The following is a 26556-nucleotide window of genomic DNA, read 5'->3' as shown; positions in this document are numbered from 1 at the left end:
AAAAAGCTTCCATCTTCTTTCTGCCGGTGAAAGGTCTTCTTTCTTCTTTGCAGAGGCACGGATAGGTCATCGGATGTGCGGAGCGGTCATAGGCGGCGGGGGTCCTTGGCAATGTGGAGGTCCTCTTCATGCGGTGATGTGGAGGTCCTCTTTTATATTGGGGTACCTTGCATTCCTATTGGCTGCAAATTTCAAATCAACCAATAGGATGAGAGCTGCTTACATCCTATTGGTTGATTTGATAAGCCAATAGGATGTAAGCAGCTCTCATCCTATTTGCTGATTTAAAATTTACAGCCGATAGGAATGCAAGGTACCCCAATATTAAAGGGCTACCTTGCATTCAATCTTTAGTGTGCGGCGGACGATTGCATGAAGAGGACCTCCACATCGCTGGGGACCGCCGCCACCGATGATCGCTCCTCGTGCATTCCGATGACCGTTCCGCGCCTCCAGAAAGAAGATGGGCCCGCAATGTGTAAAGATGGAGCCGCATGGAAGAAGACCTTTCACCGGTGGAAAGAAGATGGATCTCCAGACAATGGTGAGTACCTATTTTGGGGTAAGTGTTAGTTTTTTTAGTTTTTTTGGGGGGTGTTTTTTGTTGTTGTTAGATTAGGGCTTATTTTATTTTTATGGGCAGTAAAAGAGTTGATTGCCCTTTAAAGGGCAATACCCATACAAATGCCCCTTAAGGGCCAATGGGTAGATTCGGGTTTTTTTATGTTAGGCGTTTTTTATTTTTGGGGGTTGGGTGGGTGGTTGTAATTTTAGGGGTTACTTTGTATTTTTTTTTAGTAAAAGAGCTGTTAAACTTAGGGCAATGCCCTACAAAATCCCTTTTAAGTGCTGTTGGTAGTTTATTGTTAGATTCATTTTTTTATTTTGGGGTGGCTTTTTTGTTTTTAAAGTGGTATTAGATTAGGAAAAACTTTTTTTTATTTTGGATGATTTAGTTTATTATTTTCTGTAATGTTAGATTTTTTATTGTTTGTAATGTTAGGTTTTTGTTTAAGTAATAAATGCCTAGATTACAAGTCTTGCGTTTAGGCTTAAAAAGCAGCGTTGAGAGGTCCCAACACTACTTTTTAACGCCCGCTGGTATTACGAGTCTGGCAGGTACAGGTGTACCGCTCACTTTTTTTTCCGCGATTCGAGCATACCGCAAATCCCTTTATGTCAATTGCGTATCCTATCTTTTCAATGGGATTTTCATAACACCGGTATTACGAGTCTTGGAAAAAGTGAGTGGTACACCCTCTCCTGTCAAGACTCCTACCGCATTTAAAAGTCAGTAGTTAAGAGTTTTATGGGCTAACGCCGTAACATAAAACTCTTAACTAAAGTGCTAAAAAGTAGACTAACACACATAAACTACTATTAACCCCTAAACCGAGGCCCCCCCACATCGCAAACACTTAAATAAAAATTTTAACCCCTAATCTGCCGACCGTACATTGCCACCACTTTAATAAATATATTAACCCCTAAACCGCCGCACTCCCGCATTGCAAACACTAGTTAAATATTATTAACCCCTAATCTGCCATCCCTAACATTGCCGACACCTTCCTACAATTATTAACCCCTAATCTGCCGTCCCCAACGTCGCTGCCACTATAATAAAGTTATTAACCCCTAAATCTAAGTCTAACCCTAACCCTAACACCCCCTAACTTAAATAATTTAAAAACATCTAAATAAAATTAATAGTATTAAATAAATTATTCCTATTTAAAACTAAATACTTACCTGTAAAATAAACCCTAAGATAGCTACAATATAACTAATAATTACATTGTAGCTATCTAAGGGTTTATTTTTATTTTACAGGCAAGTTTATATTTATTTTAACTAGGTACAATAGTTATTAAATAGTTATTAACTATTTAATAACTTCCTAGTTACAATAAATACAAATATACCTGTAAAATAAAACCTAACCTAAGTTACAATTACACCTAACATTACACTATAATTAAATAAATTACCTAAATTAACTACAATTAATTACAATTAAATTAAATAAACTAAATTACGGGGGGAAAAAAACACTAAATTACAGAAAATAATAAAATAATTACAATTTTTTTAAACTAATTACACGCAATCTAATCCCCCTAATAAAATAAAAAAGCCCCCCAAAATAAAAAAATCCCTACCCTATACTAAATTACAAATAGCCCTTAAAAGGGCTTTTTGCGGGGCATTGGAAAAAAAAAAAGTACAATACCCCCCAACATTACAACCCACCACCCACACACCCAACCCTACTCTAAACACTACCCCCTTGAAGATCACCCTACCTTGAGACGTCTTCACCCAACCGGGCAGAAGTGGTCCTCCAGACGGTCCGAAGTCTTCATTCTATCCGGGCAGAAGAGGTCCTCCAGACGGCCAGAAGTCTTCATCCAGGTGGCATCTTCTATCTTCATCCATCCGGACTGGTCCTTTAAATGACATCATCCAAGCTGCCGTCCCTTCAATTCCAATTGGCTGATAGAATTCTATCTGCCAATCAGAATTAAGGTAGAAAAAATCCTATTGGCTGATCCAATTGAACTTCAATCCTTTTGGCTGATTGGATCAGCCAATAGGATTTTTTCTACCTTAATTCCTATTGGCTGATAGAATTCTATCAGCCAATCGGAATTGAAGGGACCCCATCTTGGATGACGTCATTCAAAGGACCCGTCATTGTTCCAGTCGCTGTCGAACGAAGAGGATGCTCCGCGTCGGATGTCTTGAAGATGGACCCGCTCCGCTCCGGATGGATGAAGATAGAAGATGCCGCCTGTATGAAAACTTCTGGCCGTCTGGAGGACCTCTTCTGCCCAGATAGGATGAAAACTTCGGACCGTCTGGAGGACCACTTCTGCCCGGTTGGGTGAAGACGTCTCAAGGTAGGGTGATCTTCAAGGGGGTAGTGTTAGGTTTTATTAAGGGGGGATTGGTGGGTTTTAGAGTAGGGTTGGGTGTGTGGGTGGTGGGTCGTAATGTTGGGGGGGTATTGTATTTTTTTTACAGGTAATAGAGCTGATAACTTTGGTGCAATGCCCCGCAAAAAGTCCTTTTAACGGCTATTTGTAATTTAGTATAGGGTAGGGATTTTTTTTATTTTGGGGGGCTTTCTTATTTTATTAGGGGGATTAGATTAGGTGTAATTAGTTTTAAAAAATTTTAATTATTTTATTTTCTGTAATTTAGTGTTTTTTCGTAATTTAGTTAATTTAATTGTAATTAATTGTAGTTCATTTAGATAATTAATTTAATTATAGTGTAGTGTTAGGTGTAATTGTAACTTAGGTTAGGTTTTATTTTACAGATATGTTTGTATTTATTTTAACTAGGAAGTTATTAAATAGTTAACAAATATTTAATAACTATTGTACCTAGTTAAAATAAATACAAACTTGCCTGTAAAATAAAAATAAACCCTGAGATAGCTATAATGTAACTATTAGTTGTATTGTAGCTATCTTAGGGTTTATTTTATAGGTTAGTATTTAGTTTTAAATAGGAATAGTTTATTTAATGATAGGAATATTTATTTAGATGTATTTAAATTATATTTAAGTTATGGGGTGTTAGGGTTAGACTTAGATTTAGGGGTTAATAATTTTATTATAGTGGTGGCGACGTTGGGGGCGGCAGATTAGGGGTTAATAATTGTAGGTAGGTTGCAATGACATTGGGGCAGCAGAATAGGGGTTAATAACTATAATGTAGGTGTCGGCGATGTTGGGGGCGACAGATTAGGGATTCAGAAGTATAATGTAGGTGGCGGTGTCCGGAGCGGCAGATTAGGGGTTAATAATATTATGCAGGTGGCGACGATATTGGGGGCGGCAGCTTAGCGGTTAATAAGTGTAAGATTAGGGGTGTTTAGACTCAGGGTTCATGTAAGGGTGTTAGGTGTAGACATAAAAAGTATTTCCCCATAGGAATCAATGGGGCTGCGTTAGGAGCTTTACGCTGCTTTTTTGCAGGTGTTAGTTTTTTTTTCAGCCGAATCTGCCCCATTGATTCCTATGGGGAAATCGTGCACAAGCACGTTTTACCTGCTTACCGCTAACGTAAGCAGCGCTGGTATTGAGGTGAGATGTGGAGCTAAATTTTGCTCTCCGCTCACTTTTTTGCGGCTAACGCTGGGTTTAGAAAAACCTGTAATACCAGCGTTGTCTTAAGTGAGCAGTGAGAAAAAATGCTCGTTAGCACCGCACAGCTTACCGACAAGAACTCGTAATCTAGCCGTAAGTTTTTTATTTTTAGTAATTTGTTAATTTTTAATGTAGTTATTTTTTTAATTTATGTAATTGTAATTTAATTGGGGTTAATTTAGGGGGTGTTAGGTTAGGGGGCTTAGTTATTAGATTAATACTTTGCGTTGTGGGGAGGTTTGGCGAATTAGGGGTTAATAGTGTAATTAGATTGCGATGTGTGGGGTTCACGGTTTAGAGGTTAATAGGTTAATTAGTTGTTTGTGTTGTGGGGAGTTGGCGTTTAGGTGTTAATAGGTTAATTATGTTGTTTGCTTTGTTGGGGGTTGGCAGTTTAGGGGTTAATATGTTTATATAGTGGATTGCATTGTTGGGGGATGGCGGATTTGGGGTTAATTACTTTTATTAGTAGTTGTGATTTGGGGGAATAGCAGTTTAGGGGTTAATGTCTTTTATTAGGTACTTTGCGATGTGGGGGTTGGCGGATTAGGGGTTAATACTTTTATTAGTTATTGCGATGTGGGGGGATGACGGTTTAGAGGTTGATATTGCGCATGCGTTAGGTATTTGTTAAGGTTTCCAGGGAGTTACGGTACTTTCATAGTTAGCGCATGGCTTTCTGCATCTGTCTATGTGTGGCGAGGTGAAAATGGAGTAAAATGTCTCCATTCTGCACACGTAAGTCCTTGTGCTGAATATATGATACAGACTTGCGACGCTGGTTCTATGTTAGTTTATGGGAGTAAAAAATGCGGGCGACGGCTAAAATATACGCGTGTAACTTGTTTGCTGCACCGTTTATGTGATCGCTAGATTCTATTAAAACACTGCATATGTAATCTCGCCCAATGAGTAAATCTGGGCCTAATTAACTGCTGTTTAACTCTTACAATATTGGTATCAAAACCCAAAAGACTCTTGACACACATTCTGTTACTGTGAGTTTTACTAGGTCACAGTTATTTCAAAATAAAAAATAATGAAGAAATATACACACCCCGCATCGTATCCTCTCAGGCTGTATGGATACCAGGTTTCCACTTTCAAATAATTCTGGGGTTGAGCCTTTTTCGAATAGGTCTAAATAGGTTGAATATTCAGTGTCTGTATCAGTGACACAATCACAGCCAGAATCTAAAACAAATGCAAAGTCAGTTAGTTTATGTCAGTGAACAGTAAGTGTAAAAAGTGATTTTACAAGTTAGTTAGTTTAGTTCAGTGAGCAGTAAGTGTAAAAAGTGAGCAGTAATCATGAATAGCACTGACTGGGCTGATTTCACAAGTCAGTTAGTTTAGTTCAGTGAGCAGTAAGCATGAATAGCACTGACTGGGCTGATTTCACAAGTCAGTTAGTTTAGTTCAGTAAACAGTAAGCATAAATAGCTCTGACTGGGCTGACTTCACAAGTCAGTTAGTTTAGTTCAGTGAGCAGTAAGCATGAATAGCACTGACTCGGCTGATTTCACAAGTCATTTAGTTTAGTTCAGTGAGCAGTAAGCATAAATAACTCTGACTGGGCTGACTTCACAAGTCAGTTAGTTTAGTTCAGTGAGCAGTAAGAATGAATAGCTCTGACTGGGCTGATTTTTCAAGTCAGTTAGTTTAGTTCAGTGAGCATAAATAGCTCTGCCTGGGCTGACTTCACAAGTCAGTTAGTTTAGTTCAGTGAGCAGTAAGCATGAATAGCACTGACTGGGCTGAGCTGCGGTTTAGGGGTTAATAAGTTTATTAGAGTGGCGGTGGGCTCCAGGAGCGGCGGTTTAGGGGTTAATAAGTTTATTAGGGTGGCGGTGGGCTCCGGGAGCGGCGGTTTAGGGGGTAATACATTTATTTAGTTGCGGCGGTGTAGGGGGGGGGGCAGATTAGGGGTGTTTAGACTCGGGGTACATGTTAGGGTGTTAGGTGTACACACTTCCCATAGGAATCAAACGGATGTCGGGCAGCAGCGAACATGAGCTTTTGCTATGGTCAGACTCCCATTTATTCCTATGGGATCCGCCGCCTACAGGAACATCTGGAGTGACGTAAGAATCGATCTGCGTCGGACTGAGTCCGGAATTCCAGCGTATTTGAGGTTGACGGCTTGATAACTAGAGGCCAAAGACTGTAAACGAATTTAAAAATGCCTGGGACATGCATAAGGCTATCCTATGGAAAAAGTAACATGTAATATGGGTAGACTTGATGTGCCTTTTTGGTTCTTATCTACCGTCAAATTATATGTTTCTATGAATAGCTCTGACTGGGCTGATTTCACAAGTCAGTTAGTTTAGTTCAGTGAGCAGTGAGCATGAATAGCTCTGACTGTGACTGGGCTGATTTCACAAGTCAGTTAGTTTAGTTCAGTGAGCAGTAAGCATGAATAGCTCTGACTGGGCTGATTTTACAAGTCCGTTAGTTTAGTTTAGTTTAGTGAGCAGTGAGCATGAATAGCTCTGACTGGGCTGATTTTACAAGTCAGTTAGTTTAGTTCAGTGAGCAGTAAGCATGAATAGCTCTGACTGGGCTGATTTCACAAGTCAGTTAGTTTAGTTCAGTGAGCAGTAAGCATGAATATCTCTGACTGTGCTGATTTTACAATTCGGTTAGTTTAGTTCAGTGAGCAGTTAGGATGAATAGCTCTGACTGGGCTGACTTCACAAGTCAGTTAGTTTAGTTCAGTGAGCAGTAAGCATGAATAGCTCTGACTGAGCTGATTTCACAAGTCAGTTAGTTTAGTTCAGTGAGCATGAATAGCTCTGACTGGACTGATTTCACAAGTCAGTTAGTTTAGTTCAGTGAGCATGAATAGCTCTGACTGAGCTGACTTCACAAGTCAGTTAGTTTAGTTCAGTGAGCATGAATAGCTCTGACTGGGCTGATTTCACAAGTCAGTTAGTTTAGTTCAGTGAGCAGTAAGCATGAATAGATCTGACTGGGCTGATTTCACAAGTCAGTTAGTTTAGTTCAGTGAGCATGAATAGCTCTGACTGGGCTGATTTCACAAGTCAGTTAGTTTAGTTCAGTGAGCAGTAAGCATGAATAGCACTGACTGGGCTGATTTCACAACTCAGTAAGTTTACTTCAGTGAGCAGTAAGCATGAATAGCTCTGACTGGGCTGATTTTACAAGTCAGTTAGTTTAGTTCAGTGAGCAGTAAGCATGAATAGCACTGACTGGGCTGATTTCACAAGTCAGTTAGTTTAGTTCAGTGAGCATGAATAGCTCTGACTGGGCTGATTTCACAAGTCAGTTAGTTTAGTTCAGTGAGCAGTGAGCATGAATAGCTCTGACTGGGCTGATTTTACAAGTCAGTTAGTTTAGTGCAGTGAGCATGAATAACTCTGACTGGGCTGATTTTACAAGTCAGTTAGTTTAGAGCAGTGAGCATGAATAACTCTGACTGGGCTGATTTTACAAGTCAGTTAGTTTAGTTCAGTGAGCAGTAAGCATGAATAGCTCTGACTGGGCTGATTTTACAAGTCAGTTAGTTTAGTTCAGTGAGCAGTAAGCATGAATAGCTCTGACTGGGCTGACTTCACAAGTCAGTTAGTTTAGTTCAGTGAGTAGTAAGCATGAATAGCACTGACTGGGCTGATTTTACAAGTCAGTTAGTTTAGTTCAGTGAGCAGTAAGCATGAATAGCTCTGACTGGGCTGATTTTACAAGTCAGTTAGTTTAGTTCAGTGAGCAGTAAGCATGAATAGCGCTGACTGGGCTGATTTCACAAGTCAGTTAGTTTAGTTCAGTGAGCAGTGAGCATGAAAAGCGCTGACTGGGCTGATTTCACAAGTCAGTTAGTTTAGTTCAGTGAGCAGTGAGCATGAATAGCTCTGACTGGGCTGATTTCACAAGTCAGTTAGTTTAGTTCAGTGAGCAGTGATCATGAAAAGCACTGACTGGGCTGATTTCACAAGTCAGTTAGTTTAGTTCAGTGAGCAGTGAGCATGAATAGCTCTGACTGGGCTGATTTTACAAGTCAGTTAGTTTAGTGCAGTGAGCATGAATAACTCTGACTGGGCTGATTTTACAAGTCAGTTAGTTTAGTTCAGTGAGCAGTAAGCATGAATAGCTCTGACTGGGCTGATTTTACAAGTCCGTTAGTTTAGTTCAGTGAGCAGTAAGCATGAATAGCTCTGACTGGGCTGACTTCACAAGTCAGTTAGTTTAGTTCAGTGAGCAGTAAGCATGAATAGCTCTGACTGGGCTGACTTCACAAGTCAGTTAGTTTAGTTCAGTGAGCAGTAAGCATGAATAGCTCTGACTGGGCTGATTTTACAAGTCAGTTAGTTTAGTTCAGTGAGCAGTAAGCATGAATAGCTCTGACTGGGCTGATTTTACAAGTCCGTTAGTTTAGTTCAGTGAGCAGTGAGCATGAATAGCTCTGACTGGGCTGATTTCACAAGTCACTTAGTTTAGTTCAGTGAGCAGTGAGTATGAATAGCTCTGACTGGGCTGACTTCACAAGTCAGTTAGTTTAGTTCAGTGAGCAGTAAGCATGAATAGCACTGACTGGGCTGATTTTACAAGTCAGTTAGTTTAGTTCAGTGAGCAGTAAGCATGAATAGCTCTGACTGGGCTGATTTTACAAGTCCGTTAGTTTAGTTCAGTGAGCAGTGAGCATGAATAGCTCTGACTGGGCTGATTTCACAAGTCACTTAGTTTAGTTCAGTGAGCAGTGAGCATGAATAGCTCTGACTGGGCTGATTTCACAAGTCAGTTAGTTTAGTTCAGTGAGCAGTAAGCATGAATAGCTCTGACTGGGCTGACTTCACAAGTCAGTTAGTTTAGTTCAGTGAGCAGTAAGCATGAATAGCTCTGACTGGGCTGACTTCACAAGTCAGTTAGTTTAGTTCAGTGAGCAGTGAGCATGAATAGCTATGACTGGGCTGATTTCACATGGCTAATATTACTGACATCAAGAGTGGGCGTAAAACTAATACAGGGATCTGTAAGCAAGGCTTTATGCACATAAAATAAACAAGTCTGCGTGATACACAATCATAGGTTTAATCAAGGGGTAAAATATGCAGGAAAACCAGAGCTAATTTTATTTCACTTCCTGTTACTTTGTTTACTCGTCAGACCCAGATCCAGTCGTGCTTCAGATAAAACCCAGGTGGTTATAGGTTTCCTTTTCTATATTGTTCCAATCTATTAGACATGCAGACACTTGAATTAATTAAAGGGACCCAACACCCAATTTTTCTTCCTTTATGATTTAGTTAGAGCATACAATTTACTTCTGTTATTAAATGTACCTCATTCTACAGCTATCCTTTAATAGAATACCTAGGTAGTGGTCACATGCCTGGAACACTATGTGGCACTTATGCAAGAGATAGTAGCAGCGTTTGCACAATGTATAATATTGTTATAAGTATTCTTGCAATTGCTGTATAGTTCTCCAGGCACGTGACCACTCCTGAGCCCTACTGCTCTTTTGTTATTCTGTCCATTACATTAAATTATTATTATACTTAAAGAGAATGTTATTTTGTGCTTCATAAGTGTAATGTCCAGCACTCATGCATAAAGATGCACGTTACAAGGGCTCTACAAAGATACACGAACAGCACAGCTTCCTCTGGTTCACAATATGTTTATTGGGGCATCATCATATGAACCTTAATCATGTTGTATACACAACATCTCAATACCACACATCTTATACCCAAATGGGAGGAGCTAATCACCTATACAGGTGTTTATTAACCTTTTCACAACCAGGAGATGTCGCTCGCTGATTAAATCTTTGCAGCTAATGCTATTAATCTCCTCCCCAACTCGCATAAACATTAAAAGCCATAATCACACCGTGCTCGACTGGATTCTCTCCACTTCTCCCGACCGAATCCAGGAGGCAGGTGTTCTCCCTAACAATTTCAGTGACCACTGCTTAGTGTACTGTGTGCGCAAAATAAAGGCAACTAAATCCTCTCCCAAGGTTAAAATCACCAGGTCCTTCAAAAAATTTAATATTCAATCATTTCTAAATGACATCAAGAACCTCCGCTGGCACAGATTAAACCTAATCCCAGATCTAGACTCTGCAGTTGAATTCTTTCAGTCTGAACTCCTACAAGTTTGGAATTTACATTCACCGCTGCGTAAGGTGAGAGTAAAAGGAGCACATTTGAATTGGATCACAGCTGACCTCATTCAAATGTACCAATTTCGGGATTCATTGTGGTCAAAGTTCAAGCATACTGGCTCTATGAATGATCACTGTGTATATAGATAATGTGAAATATATGCACTAAACAAACAAAATTGGCCAAGGCCCAATATTTCTGGGAAAATCTATAAATAACTTACAAAATACACCAATCCACTCCCAACCCTCCACTGTCAATGTGGACAACCAAACCCTGCAACTCCCCTTAGAAGTAGCAAATGCCTTTAATAGTTATTTTGTCGGATGCTCCACCACCCTGACAAACTAATAAATGGCACGCATCCTGAAACTACAAATGTGGATCAGGCCCCACTAAATCAGCAAAGACCCAATATAGAGAAGTTCAATTTTAGACCTGTATCCATCAATGTCATTAAAAAACACCTTAATAATCTAAAAATGAAAAACCAGTCTGGACCTGATCAAATCCCAGAAATGCTGTTGAAGCTCAGTGCGCCGGCAATTGCTAAATCACAACCCTAATTAACGAATCCTTGGTGCCTGGATACATACCCAAACTTTGAAAAACTGCAAGAGTAGTGCCTATCCATAAAAGTGGGGAGTTAACCTTAGTTTCTAACTATTGTCCTATATCATTGCTCCCAGTATTGTCAAAAATCTTAGAAAAATGCGTTCATACGCAACTATGTGAGTATTACCAACAATCTAACTATCTGACATCTGATCAATCAGGTTTTCGCCCAAATCACTCCACTACAACTGCCCTCCTAAAAGTTTGCAATGACATCCAAACTGGCATGGAACAAGGAGACCTAATTGGAGCTATTTTCCTTGATTTTGCAAAGGCCTTTGACGCAGTAGACCATGACCTACTACTGCTCAAACTAAAAAACTCTGGTATTGCTGATCGCCCGTTAACCTGGTTTAAATCATATGTATCGGATCGATCGCAGTATGTCTCCGTTTCTAACAGTGACTCCCTCCCTCTCCCAGTCACGTGTGGTGTTCCCCAAGGTTCCATTCTCGGCCCCCTACTATTCACATTATTTATAAATGATCTGCCTAATGTCTGCAAATCCTCAACTGTACACATGTATGCAGACGACACGGTAATTTATGCAAACAATTCCAATCTGCCACAGCTTGAAGCAGTGCTCCAAGACCAGTTCACAGAGGTAGAAAAGTGGATCTTAAAAAATAAACTCTTCCTAAACACTGACAAAACTGTCACAATGATCTTTGGAACGGGAATTAAATTACACAAATTACAAAATTCCCATCTACGCATCAAAACAAAATACAATTGCACACTGACCGCAGTCCACTCTTTCAAATACTTGGGTATGTTGTTAGACCCCAATCTATCTTTTGGCTTCCACATAGAAAAACTTGCATCTAAACTTTATCCAAAACTATGTGCCCTGTACAGAAACAAATTCTGCCTCAGCCCTACAGTAAAGGAAAAGATTGTAAAGCAAATGCTGATGCAAATCATTGATTATGGGGACGTAGTATACGCACCTGCACCGCAAACTCACCTTGATAAACTTAATACATTGTATAACTCGTTCTGCCGCTTTGTGCTACAATGTAACTACAGGACCCACCATTGTGACATGCTAAAAGAACTAAACTGGCTGTCGCTGGAATCCAGACGCACCCTCCATCTTTCCTGCCTTGTGTTTAAGAGCTTTTCTGGGAAGCTCCCACCCTACCTGAGCAGAATGCTCTCCCCGGCTATTCCCACCTCCTATAACCTCCGATCCAATAACAACACATTATTTAGCTTGCCTCAATACAAAAAGAAAGCAGCTCGGGGGGCGGAGCAAGCCATCAAGCTGAGCAGAAGCTAAGCACCAGAGCTCCGTGAAATTTACACTATTTTCTGGCAATCCTGCCTATAATTTGGGGTTAATTCTCCCCCACTAGCAGTGGGATAGTGCCCAACTGTGGTCCGCTTCTCTGGACGTGTTTTGGAGCATTCCGGTACGAGCCTTTAATTTACCGGAAGAGGAGAACCGGCACATATTCAGGAAAGGCCGGGGCTTCGGCCTACAGCGGATCCCGCAATCACAACAAACTGACCGGAAAGGCCTCTAAAAGTGGCGATCCAGCTGTACAGACCCTGGCAAATCACAGAGTAGGTCCTACAGTGAGGAGATTGCGTTCGAACAGGGGTTATCCTTAAGGACAGCTGAATTGCAAGGAGCGGGCTGGCGCCATCTTGTCCCACATGTAAGTGCGCAATCTTCATCACACAAGCACACTTGGCCCATCTACAGCTCTACACAGTGCCAATTCCCCATAGACTCATATGATACCTGCTCTCTGGATATATTGAGGTCCCTGCCTCCATCCTATAATATATGGGGTACTGATTCTGCAGCCTAAGTCTGTGAGGCACTACCAGGCTACACATTAAGTGCTGGCTCCAGACCCCTTCAGCGACCACCAGACTGAGAGGAATAAGGGTTTAAAAACACCTCACAATCACCTCTACCCTCTCGCACTGCAAAAAACCCCAGGGACTGAGACATTTATTCCCCAGTAATTAACAGAGCACTCCCAATATACTGAGTTTTATCTTATTAATTTTTCTTTATTTTTGTGCCACTATTCCTAATTTATCCTCATAAAGCAGTCAAGAGTGCAGTCACTTAGGGAAGCTCCATTTCCATTCTTCCCTACATATTTTAAACAGTACTCAACAAGTGACCTCCAGGCCTGCCATAGACCACTGTCTTCTCATTTCAGACTGAAGCCTCAGCACTCTAAAGCTTGAGTGCGCTGTGTTAACACCCCAGGAGGATAGTAGAGGTGCAGATTTCATTTTTCACTACAGCTCTCTCACAGGTCTCTCCCCTCCCTTTCCCGCCGGCCCTGATTGCCTGCGGGTCATACCCCTATACCCTCTCCCACATCGTCCTAAGGGGACAATTCCCCAGGGGAGAGACTAGACCAGAATACACACCCTAGTGAAAACCACCTCAGCTCCCAGGCCTCACGGCACAACTATCAACTAGCTCAGCTTCAATTTGTATGTGATGCCAGGAACTGTGCAAACAATGTGCTAGCTCTATGCATTGATGCCATAGCCCCAGTCAGCCCTGAAGCTGATTTCTTTATAGTGCAAACCAGTCTTTCACTTTTCCCACTATTTACCTTTTATATCTCATGCCACTACAATTACAAAAGCACAAGATGCCACAATCCTTTAAAAGAAAACAAAATTCCCACAAAACTCCGAAAAGAACAGTGGCGGACCACTTTAGCCAACACACATCCAGGCAACAATCTGGCTCGGAAGAGGATGCCTCAGACACAAGCAGCCTTAACGATGCTCGCATCAGAACAACACTTTCCCAGGCCACAGGCCGCCTACAACACCAAGATGCTGACACTGATAACAACCTAATGGACTCTATCAAGTCGCTCCTGGCCTCGCATCACGACTCCCTCTCCAAGAAGTTTGATAAGGGACATGCTGATCTGAAAAGGGACATAGCCCTTATAGGAGAAAGAACAGATGCGCTGGAACGCAAGCAGGAAGATCTCAGAGTAGACCACGGCAATCTCTTAGATTACTCGCAGAGTCTGGCAGAGCAGATCACTGACCTCGAGCTCAAACTTGCAGACCTTGAGGATAGGACTCGCCGCAACAATATTAGGGTGAAAGGTATCCCTGAATCTGTGCCCCTGCAGGAACTCGAAAAATTCCTCCAAGACTTTTTTGTTGCAGTCCTAGGTCCGGAGATTGAGAAAGAGATGCTCCTCGATAGAGCCCATAGAGCCCTGAGGCCGAGGACGGCCGAGGGCGATAAACCAAGAGATGTTGTCGCCCGGCTACATTATTACACTTTTCGAGAGAAACTTCTGAGAGCCCTGGCAGGGGACAAGTCACTCCCGGAGCAGTATGCTGACATTCAGGTCTTCCAAGATCTCTCTCCCCACACTCTCCAGATAAGAAGACATTACCAACCCTACACTAAAATCTTGAGAGACAAGGGCATTAAATACAGGTGGGGCTTCCCTGTCAAGCTATACATCAATAAAGATGGTCAACAATATGCGGCATCCTCACCTCAACAGGCAAGGGAATTACTTCAAAGATGGAGCCTACTGCCACAAGACCCACTGATACCATCCCAAGCAATTGTACCTGGTAGAGGCCTGAGAGCATCAGCCCCTGAGTGGGGCTCCCTTCCACAGAGACCCAGCAGTGACCAGAGGAATACCTCAATTTCTAAGACTAGAGACACTCCCTCGTGAGATACTCCATCCTGGTCATTGCTCTTATGTGCATATAGTTATCTCCCCAATTGGGGGCTTACAATTGAGGGACTCTTTATTACTGCAGAGACTGACTCGTGTGTACCGAGGGTACACGAAGATTGGTGAGACTGCTAAGACATAATGGATGTTTTCTCTTTTTTACATTAATGTTCTCTGGCTATCTCCTCTCCTCGCCTCCCCTCCACTTCCTTCTTGTTTTCTTTTCCTTTTTCTTTTTTTCAACTACTCTTCTTCTCTTCCTTCTTTTCCCCTCCCTTTCTTACTCTACCTCCTTGTGCCTGTAATTATCTGTAAATTGTACTTATCTAACTCATTAAGGCCAGTCAAACGAAGTTGTAACCTGTGGCTCACTATGTTCCAGCACTTTCTTAGATGACCACTGCGTAGTGAGGCACCTTCCCTAATTATACTAAAGGGATATCCCACGGTAGTAGAGTACATTAACAACAGCTCTACACTCCCACTCTAGATTGCCTACTCCCTCTAGATAAATGAGTGCTACGTAAGAGAAGTGATTCCCCACCCCCCTTTTTTTCACCCCATTGCTTAGGTGCGCTCTATCTAGAGTTGCGCTTGCCTTAATCTTCAGTTAAGAGGAATAACTAAGAGGTAACGTGTACAGTAAATAGCTTTACACCCCCGCCTTGGGTAACACAGCACCTAGAATAAAAAAGACTACGCATGCCTGAATATCCTTGCCCCTCTAAACTACAACTACTGAAGTAGCTGTCTCTCTCCTTACTGGGATAGGCAGGAGCTGGGGTCCCTTGAACACCTATTTGGCATTCATCTCCCATTAAATAACAGCCTGAGTTCCCTGAACTACATAATCCCTAAATTGGTTCTTTTGGGCTGATGGTCATCATTATGAGATGTTATTTGTATCCATGTTGTTACTGTTTACTCTGTTGATGTTTTTACTGGTATTTATGTATGTACCTCAAGTTATATAAGATGTCTAAAAACCAATATTTGCTCAGAATCCTCAACCTGGCGACCACCAGGTCCTCAAGTTGCTGCTGTTCTGACTGATATTTATGCATATACCTCACAAAGGTCAGATGGCTATCGTCAGGAGTTGCACACTTTTTTAATCCCCACTAGCGACCAATATCCCTAATGTTAAGTACATTATTTATAGCTATCCATACACACCCTTAACATATGCCCCATTGACTGTGTTGATCTCATACCATTTATACTAACAGTCCCCCCACCTGTGCCTGATCAACCAGGAATTAGATTAGTTCTCAACTTGGTGGCCGTCAGACTCACATGAGATATTAGCTCCAAGGTACAAGATCGACACCCCCCCCCAAGCATAGCCCCTGCGAACTGACGATGGCCATCATATATTGTCTGTTTATAAGGATGTTGATGTTGTTTATTGTTGTTTTTCCTGTTATTGCTTTGGGCTGTTCATCCTAATACCTCTGTTCATAATAGCAGAAATTCGGGGCCTGGAATATCTTCCCCCACAAGAGCACCGTGTATACATATAACCACCCTTGAGGAGACATTATGGACAGAGACCCATAAGTACAGACTAACACACGAGTCTTCCATTCTCCCCCCCAATCTTCATTCTTGCAGACCTGAGATTAGACTTCCCGTACCCCAATTTTTCTCTTAACCTTATACCAGAGATAACGGTGTGCACCCATTACAGTAATATAGTGTCAGACCCTCGCTTACAGCGAGAAAATTACAATAGTGACTGGGGGCGAGAGAGAGGGGGGGAAGGGTTTTCTCTTTCTCTCTCTTTCCCTCTCTCTCTCTCTCCCTATTCTTGCACGTTTCAAACTGACTGACTGGGGCTCGGCTATCTCTGCTGGCCTCTCCCCCCCCACATATCTATAGTTGTGCTCTCCAACTGTTAGTTGTGAGATCACTCATTGTGATAGTGTTTATATACACATCGACATACGCTAGTAGCGCTTGAACCTCACGACATCCTGTTCGTGGCCTGAAGTGCTGCAACACCCGCCTCCCTCCTTTTCCCACCCATATCCCCCCGTCCCCACTTACCTGCGCCACCCCCTCTAAAACCTTTCCCCTTACCCGCAATTGAGGTCCTCATTTGTTACCCAGGAGGAGCCCGCTCATAACATGGCTCCCGTTTTGGCTGCCACCCTGAACGCCCAGGGACTTAACTCGCCTACTAAAAGGAGTCTCCTGCATCACTACCTATTCGCCCACAAAATACACTTAATGTTCTTGCAGGAGACCCACTGGGAAAGGGGCTTTAAACAGCCCAGGAGTTCCCCTTTATATCCGATCTGTGAAACTGCCTCCTATACGAAAAAAAAAAGAGGGGTTGCCATAATGATCCATCGTGATGTCAGTTGTAAGATAGATCATATTGAACGAGACCCTGAGGGTAGGTTCCTTATTCTAGTTTGTGTCCTGAATGGAGCCCCCTACACGTTGGCTTCCATCTATGCCCCGAATTCGGGACAGATCCCCTTTCTCCGAAAATTCTTGAACAAGCTAGATCCAATCAAGAGAGGACATCTCTTGGTGGGGGGCGATCTGAATTTGGTCTGGAACCCAGTGCTAGACAAGAAAAAAAACACAAACCACCCAACCGACCGTAACCTACTTTCACTCTCAATGGCCTTTCGTAGGCTAATGTATCAATTTGGACTGTTTGATGTCTGGAGATGTTTAGCTCCGACCGAACTAGACTACACACACCACTCGGTGCCCCATAATTCATACTCTCGGTTGGATTATCTGCTCTGCGACTCATGGACACTTGACAAATTTGCTGGATCAAGGATCAGGCCCTGTCCGTGGTCAGACCACGATATGGTTAGTGCCCAACTCTTAGACTTACAGTCCCCTGACGGTAGGCCGTCCTGGAAGCTTCCAGACCAGTGTCTCGCGGAAACAGAGATTCCACTTCTAAATGAAATCATCCTAGATTTCTTAGCACACAATGACACTGGAGATACGAGTCTTGAAATAGTCTGGGCCACCCTCAAAGCGTACTTGAGAGGTCATTTCATAAAGAAAAAGGCCCAATGGAAAGCGGCTCATAAGATTCCCTTATCAAAGCTGTATGCCGAACTAAGGCTCCTAGAGAAGGCCAACAAAAAAGCCCCGGACCCCACTCTTGCCACCCAGGTGGGGGCAATAAGGTCTGAGATCAATAAACGAGAGCTTTTAAAAGTGCAAACCAACCTATTCAAATTAAAACAAATATACTATAGTAAAGGGAACAAGGCCGATAGGCTTTTGGCCCGCAAACTTCGTAATAGGGCGGTTGCCAGTAGGATCCCGGCCATCAACTCTGGCCGTGGCATGGTCTGCTCTCCTAAGGAGATTGGTCAAGCCTTCTCAGACTATTATGCTATCCTTTATGATCTAGACAGTGGCTCTAATGACCCACCGGCGAGTGGTGGGGAGTTGGGGCAATTCTTAACCAAGTTGCGTCTACCACAGCTGAGTGAAGAGTCTGCAGCAGACCTTGATAGACCATTCACCTTAGAGGAAGTGAAGGCGGCCGTCCTGTCCCTTAAACCCCACAAGGCCCCTGGTCCGGATGGCTTCTCTACCCTCTTCTACAGAACCTTTGTGTCTCTTCTTTCTCCTCTTCTACTCCGACTGTTTAACGATGTGGCTAAAGGAGGCAAGATGTTAGGGGAATTCCTGGAGGCTACTATTATGACCATCCCTAAAGAAGGGAAGGACCCCAAGGAATGCGGGAGCTACAGGCCTATCTCCCTTATAAATGTGGACATCAAGATATATTCTAAAGTTCTTGCGACAAGACTAGGGAAACACCTCCCTTCCATAATCCATCTAGACCAAGTCGGATTTGTCCAAGGCAGACAGGGCTCTGACAATATCCGTAGACTGCTGAACATCTTCGCTGAATCACACGACATGGGCCTGCCCCTTCTCACCCTGTCATTGGATGCCGAAAAGGCCTTCGACAGGGTGAGATGGGAATATATGTTTGAGACTCTGAGAACATTTGGGATCCCGCTCTCATTCTGTAGGGCAGTCGAGGCCCTATATACCCTTCCCACAGCGGTGGTTAAGGGGCTAGGTTTTTGCTCCCCTAAGATACACATACGTAATGGAACGAGGCAGGGATGCCCCCTGTCGCCGCTCCTTTTTGCGATGGTTATGGAACCATTAGCGGAAGCCATTAGGCAGGACACCCAAATCCAGGGTCTGTTACTGCATGATTCAGTACAAAAAGTGGCATTATTCGCTGATGATCTTACACTTTTCATTGCCGAGCCGACCTCATCACTCCCACCGCTGATGGCTCTTATTGAAAGATTCGGTGTACTCTCTAACTACAAAATAAATGTAGCCAAGACGGAGGCGTTCTCGATTCATTTAGATTTTCAAGAACAGAGAACCTTGCGACAGCAATACTCCTTCAAATGGTCTACTAGAGGTATCCGGCACCTTGGGGTCTTCTTGTCTCATGACAAGGAGACGGTCCTCCATGAGAACTACCACACCTTGTTGAAGGCGGTTGACAAACACCTGAGAGCAAAGAAATATGACGAACTCTCCTGGATGGGAAGAATTGCAGCTCTGAAAATGATGCTACTACCCAAGCTAACGTACATTATGCGATGTATTCCCCTCCCAGTCCCAGATAAACTTCTGAAAAATTTTCAGACCCTTTTAAATAGATATGTCTGGAACAACAAGAAACACAGAGTCGCGGCCTCAATCTTACAGTCCCCCCTAGATCTGGGAGGGCTGGGATTGCCAAGCGTGAAGATGTACTATGAGGCGGCAATGATCTCTCATGTCTCAGCTTGGGGACGAGACCTCCCCCCCACGAGATGGAGGGACCTGGAACAGGCATCATTACCTGTCTATATAGATCTATCTGATTTGCTGTGGTTCCCCCCGCATCTTGCTACCGTACACACCATCTCTAACTCAATCGTTAGAGGATGCCAAATGCTATGGTACAAATTACGACACCACACACAGATCGCCCCCCATCCCTCTCCTATTCAACCTGTACTCCCCATACTTCAGACCCTCCCCAATATGAGACTGAACTGGTGGCGGCAGATCGGAATTTTGACAGTAGGCGACTTCTATGTAGAAGATCGGCTACTAACACAAGACGAGATGGTGGCAAACTTTGAGGTCCCGAGGCAATTGGCATTTGAACTTCTAAGATTAAGATCCCTACTAAAAGCCTGGGGGTTCCTGAGAGATGCCCCACGGCCTCTTACGGCTTGGGAAGCTCGATGGAAAACGGGTCTCCAGACCTATAAACCCCTCACGGCACACTATCGATGCCTACTGGTTCCCCCCACAATTCCTAAGACGAGACACATGCTCTCCTGGGAGACAGAATTACAAACGGTATACTCCCCCAAGAAATGGACATTGGCCATCGCCAAGACCAAGGCGGCCTTACATTGCACCACGATGTACGAGCTCTACTTTAAAATGCTCACCAGGTGGCATCTGGTCCCAACGAGACTGCAGACCCTCTACCCTAATCACTCCCCTTCCTGCTGGAGGAACTGTGGTGGCATTGGCACCCCACTACACACCTGGTGGACTTGTCCCAACCTAAAGGCGCTCTGGGGTAAGACCAGTAAGATTTGTTGCTTGATGGGTCTTCCAGAGATAAAGGACCCCGGAATAGCCCTTCTCCACTTGGGCTTAGAGAAAGTGCCTCCGCACCAGAGAACCCTTCTTATATATATACTCACCTCAGTTAAAATGGCAATTGCCAGGAACTGGAAGAAAGTGCACCCTCCAAAATGGCAGAGTGTAATGGAATACCTGAACTATGTCAAGTCCATGGAAGACTTTGTCTACAGAATCCGGCGCAAGTCGGAAACTTTTTGTCTTGTATGGGAACCCTGGGAAGCTTACCTGCAGAGCCTCAGAGCTAAATCCTAGGACTCCCTGCCCCCTAGTGTTACTGGCCCCCGATACGGGTCCAGGACGGTCTGTCCACCCTTCTCCCCCCCCACTCCCCCTCCACTCAATGAGCCCCCCCCCCCCTCCCCCCCCCCTCCTTATCTAATATCCTCTCCCCCCTCAAAGGGGGTACTTCAGCCCGCAACAGCGCAAAGATGACTGAATCTTGATTTCACCCTCTTGGAGCGGTGGCCCTTGTTGGCCCCTTGTATCCGCTCAGCTGCTTATACAGGCAATATCCACATAGCAACCGACTACTAGCGTAATTCCGCTTTTATAAAGCAGATCAAAAGGCGGAATAAAAAAATAGACGCCAAAACCTTAAACCTACCAACTGACAACGACTCTCCTAACGTGTAAACGCTCCTACTCACTCCTTATTTCACCTCCCACTCAGGTATAGTTTGATCTCTAGATCTACTAGGAATGGAGGTAAAAACCTGGTTATATTATGCAATATCTATGTCATTTCAATGTAATACGAGATACCATTTTTGTGATTTTTGTGTTTACTCGATACTTGTAACGTTTGAAAGAGTTGTGATAACCTATTTATATAATAAAAAAATATTTAAAAAAAAAAAAAAAAAAGAAAGCAGCTCGATCCTCCTTTTCCTACAGAGCACCACCGTTATGGAATGACCTCCCTAACACTTTAAAAACTTCCCCAAGCCTAAAATCCTTTAAGAGATCCCTCTCTACATATCTCAAAACAGAATGCTCCTGTCATGGTTGATTATATATTTCCTACCCGTTCTATGTTAAATGTTTGCATATATTGTGTATTATTATTGTTTTTGTATTTTATTGTACCCTATTGTATCAATGCAATGTTTTGTGGTCCCAGGACATACTTGAAAACGAGAGAAATCTCAATGTATCCTTTCTGGTAAAATATTTTATAAATAAATAATAAATAAATAAATCTTTCTTTTTAAACAATAAAAATACTGGTGTAGACTGTCCCTTTAAGGAAAATTTGTTTGTCATGGTTCTCCTGGGTTTGCGGGACAATTTGGTACAGATTTGTGGTTTCCCATGATAAATCCTGCCCCTTATATACAAGGGCCCCATATTTAAGAAAGGTCTTGCAGACCTGATCCGACAGTGTGGATCAGGTCTGCAAGACCTCTCTGAAGACGGCGAGCAATACGCTCTCTGTATTCAGCATTGCAAGAGCTGCTGGTGCAACGCCACCCCCTGCAGACTCGCGGCTAATCGGCCGCCAGCAGGGCGTACTCGATCGGGTTGATTTCTGGCGATTCCTGTCCGCCTGCCCAGAGCAGGCAGACAGGGTTATGGAGCAGCGGTATTTAGACCGCAGCTCCATAACTTGTGTTTCTGGCGAGTCTGAAGACTCGCCAGAAATACGGGCCCACAAGCTCTATATGGAGCTTGTTAAATGGGCCCCAATGGCTGTACCAAAATTAAAGCAAAAGTGTGCATAACTTTTTTAATTAACTGATGTTGTTAGAGTGACTCTTCCTCTATACAGGAGTTTCAGAATCTTTTTCTTCCTTGCAGGTGAATAATGGATTCCAAGCAGAAGCAACGTGCTGCCATTGAGTTCTTGACAAAGGAGGGGGGCAGGGTGTCTGACATCCACAGAAGGCTACAGAATGTGTATGGAGATGACACCATGGACAAGAGCAATGTGCACAGGTGGAGGAAGAAGTTTACAGAAGGGGAAACCAGCATTGAAGACAAACCGCGCAGTGGGAGACCATCAACTATGACCACTGACACAAATTGTCATTGAGTGGACGAGTTGATTCCCACGGACAGACATGCCACAATCCCTGAGCTTGCTGCACAACTGGACTGTGGTCACAATGCCATACAGAAGATGGTGGGAAACTTAGGGTATCAGAAAGTGTGATCAAAGTGTGTACCTCAGCAGTTGACACCCGATTTGAAAGAGAGAAGGGTGGAAGTCTGCTCTGATCTACTTGAAGCGTTTGAAGCCAATGAAGACACGTTTTTTTCTGATCTGGTGACAGGGGATGAAATGTGGGACTTCTACCTGTTTGGTCCAATGAAGGAGAGTCTTCAGGGACAACTATTTGATGACACAGACAAGTTGAAAGTGGCTGTAAAGAAGTGGGTACAACAGTGCACACCTGAATTTTTTCAAAGAGGATTCGAGAGTTGGGTTCAATGATGGCGAAATTCATTGCTTGTAATGGAGACCAGTACCCTTGTATAGAGGGAGAGTTACTCCAACAACATGTGCAATTTAAACAACCTACATCAATTAATAAAAAAAGTTATGCCACTTGCATTACTTTCGGTACAGCCCTCGTGTATTTACTGTCTGGGTTTTGTAAGGACATTTTAGGGGACACATCTACTAGTACACGGGGGTCAGTAATAGGAGATCTGCCTGATCTGTCTGTTAGAGATACAGCAGCGAAACCTTCCCCACTTCCTTCTGAATTCCTGACATATTTGTAAAATTGTTTCTATTTATTACATTTGCATATAATTGTCAGCAAACCCAACTTCCTTCGGTTAAACATGTAGTTAATGTATAATGTTGCTTCCACATTTCTTCACTTTAAATTTTCTTAGGTTGCCAAATCACATACACTTCATTAGGAAGAAGTTATGAATCAGCATTTCCTTTAATTGCATGTAATATCGCTACAACAATAAATGTACAACCTCAGCCAACTAATAAGAATAAAACAGAAGAGCCGAGCAGTGGATATGCTATAAATGTAACTGAGGGTTTCTGTCATTTCGCTTCTCCCTGTGTGTCCCCGAGCTGTACTTTGTATTATGGTTCAAAGCATAGTATATAGATACTATAGTACTTCACAGTATTAGTGCGTAGCCCACTTCCACCTCACTTGTGCATAGCTGCCAACATCAGTGCATTACAGCAGGGCAATCCAATAGGCACATTACAGGAATACTGACCCCACCCACTTGTGGTTTATATAGCCCCACGGCCCAAAACTCCCAATGTAAATCACACACAATATGCACAAAATATTACATATTGTATTATTCAGTCTAATCTGTAAACTGCAGAAGATTCACAGGTCAGATTTTTTATTTGTTATAATCCATTTTTATTCAATTGTTTATAAAATGATACAAACACAAAAATAGGCATATATCAAGTTAGATATTGTATTGTCTGGCTGTAATAATGTAATGAAAAGTGACAGAGACTCAGGTGCAACAAGTATATACATAATACCAGCACAGACCTCGGGGGGTAGTTATCAACGTGTCTATTTTACCTGTCTTCGCCGGCCCAATACGCCCGCCTAAGCTCGCCTCACATCGCCACCGTGGACCTGCAAAAATTTGCCTAAGTTATCAAAAAAGCTGTCAAAAAGCCACGCACCAAGTACGGCGCGATAAGCAGCGGACTGTGAGAGTTATCACTCTTCCGATCTTGCTGCTCTTCAGCTTTTTTACAGCTTTCTTGCTAGCCTGTCACTAAGCACCCACACTAACTACACTGTTCTACCCCCTATACCGGCGCCCCCGGAGCCCCCCGCAACTCAATAAAGTTAGTACCCCCTAAACCGCCGCTCCCGGAGCCCACCACCACTATAATAAATATGTTAACCCCTAAACCGCTGCTCCCGGAGCCCACCGGAAGCTACTCTATACATATTAACCCCTAAACCGCCGCTCCCTGACCCCGCCGCAACTATAATAAATGTATTAACCCCTAAACCGCCGCTCCCGGACCCTGCCACAACCTATATTAAATTTATTAACCCCTAATCTGCCCCCCCTACACCATCGCCACCTATAATACATTTATTAACCCTTATCCTGCCCCCCACTACACCGCCGCAACTGTAATAAAATTATTAACCCCTAAACCTAAGTCTAACCCTAACACCCCCCCTAACTTAAACATTAATTAAATAAATCTAAATAATATTTCTATTATGAACTAAATTAATCCTATTTAAAACTAAATATTTACCTTTAAAATAAACCCTAATATAGCTACAATATAAATAATAATTATATTGTAGCTATTTTAGGATTTATTTTTATTTTACAGGTAACTTTCAATTTATTTTAACTAGGTACAATAGCTATTAAATAGTTATTAACTATTTAATAGCTACCTAGTTAAAATAAACTGAAATTTACCTGTAAAATAAAAACTAACCTAAGTTACAATTACACCTAACACTACACTATCATTAAATAAATTATTCCTATTTAAAACTAAATACTTACCTGTAAAATAAACCCTAAGATAGCTACAATGTAATTAATAATTACATTGTAGCTATCTTAGGATTTATATTTAGTTTACAGGCAACTTTGTATTTATTTTAGCTAGTTAGAATAGTTATTAAATAGTTATTAACTATTTAATAACTCCCTAGCTAAAAGAAATACAAAATTACCTGATTACCAGTAAAATAAATTAAGGTAGGAAAAATCTGATTGGCTGATTGGCTGATTCAATCAGCCAATCAGATTTTTCCTACCTTAATGATTGGCTGATAGAATCCTATCAGCCAATCGGAATTGAAGGGACGCCATCTTGGATGACGTCCCTTAAAGGAGCCTTCATTCGTCGGTAGTCCGTCGGGAAAGAAGGATGTTCCGCGTCGGCAGGATGAAGATTGAAGACCCCGCTTGGAAGATGACATCGCCCGGATAGAAGACTTCTTCAGCGCCGCCTGGAGGATCACTTCATCGGATGGAAGATTTCTTCAGCGCCCCTTGGAGGATCACTTCTGCCGCTCCGGATCTCCTCTTCAGTTCCATCGGTGGCTCGGCTGAGTGAAGACGACTAAAGGTAGGATGATCTTCAGGGGATTAGTGTTAGGTTATTTTAAGGGGGGTTTGGGTTAGATTAGGGGTATGTGGGTGGTGGGTTTTAATGTTGGGGGGGGTTGTATTTTTCTTTTACAGGCAAAAGAGCTGAATTCTTTGGGGCATGCCCCACAAAAGGCCCTTTTAAGGGCTGGTAAGGTAAAAGAGCTTTGAACTTTTTAATGTAGAATAGGGTAGGGAATTTTTTTATTTTGAGGGGCTTTGTTATTTTATTAGGGGGCTTAGATTAGGTGTAATTAGCTTAAAATTGTTGAAATATTTTTTAAATGTTAGTAACCTATTTTTTAATTTTTTTGTAACTTAGCTTTTTTTATTTTTTGTACTTTAGTTAGTTTATTTAATTGTATTTAATTGTAGGTACTTGTAGTTAATTTAATTAATGTAATGATAGTGTAGTGTTAGGTTTAATTGTAACTTAGGTTAGGATTTATTTTACAGGTAATTTTGTATTTCTTTTAGCTAGGTAGTTATTAAATAGTTAATAACTATTTAATAACTATTCTAACTAGCTAAAATAAATACAAAGTTACCTGTAAAATAAATATAAATCCTAAAATAGCTACAATGTAATTATTAATTACATTGTAGCTATCTTAGGGTTTATTTTACAGGTAAGTATTTAGTTTTAAATATTAATAATTTATTAAAGTATAGTGTAGTGTTAGGTGTAATTGTAACTTAGGTTAGTTTTTATTTTACAGGTAAATTTCTCTTTATTTTAGCTAGGTAGCTATTAAATAGTTAATAACTATTTAATAGCTATTGTACCTAGTTAAAATAAATTGAAAGTTACCTGTAAAATAAAAATAAATCCTAAGATAGCTACAATATAATTATTATTTATATTGTAGCTATATTAGGGTTTATTTTAAAGGTAAGTATTTAGTTTTAAATAGGATTAACTTAGTTCATAATAGAAATATTATTTAGTTTATTTAATTAATATTTAAGTTAGGGGGGTGTTAGGGTTAGTGTTAGACTTAGGTTTAGGGGTTAATAATTTATTACAGTGGCGGCGGTGTAGTGGGGGGCAGGATAGGGGTTAATAAATGTATTATAGGTGGCGACGGTGTAGGGGGGCAGATTAGGGGTTAATAAATTTAATATAGGTTGCGGCAGGGTCCGGGAGCGGCGGTTTAGGGGTTAATACATTTATTATAGTTGCGGCGGGGT

At 42.1% G+C, this 26556-nt stretch overlaps 1 protein-coding gene across 1 annotated transcript in view; it reads right to left on the bottom strand.

Moving 5' to 3' along the window:
- PIK3AP1 (phosphoinositide-3-kinase adaptor protein 1) overlaps positions 1 to 26556 on the bottom strand; it is a 399421-nt gene that overhangs the window by 268299 nt on the left and 104566 nt on the right. Inside the window, exon 3 of the mRNA XM_053691876.1 lies at positions 5218 to 5354. Coding sequence (XP_053547851.1) covers positions 5218 to 5354 — 137 coding nt within the window. The remainder of the gene's footprint in view (positions 1 to 5217; positions 5355 to 26556) is intronic.

The sequence above is a fragment of the Bombina bombina genome, chromosome 9 (assembly GCF_027579735.1).
Source record: "Bombina bombina isolate aBomBom1 chromosome 9, aBomBom1.pri, whole genome shotgun sequence".
Classification (NCBI taxonomy): domain Eukaryota; kingdom Metazoa; phylum Chordata; class Amphibia; order Anura; family Bombinatoridae; genus Bombina; species Bombina bombina.
This window is presented reverse-complemented; position numbering and strand designations above follow the sequence as displayed.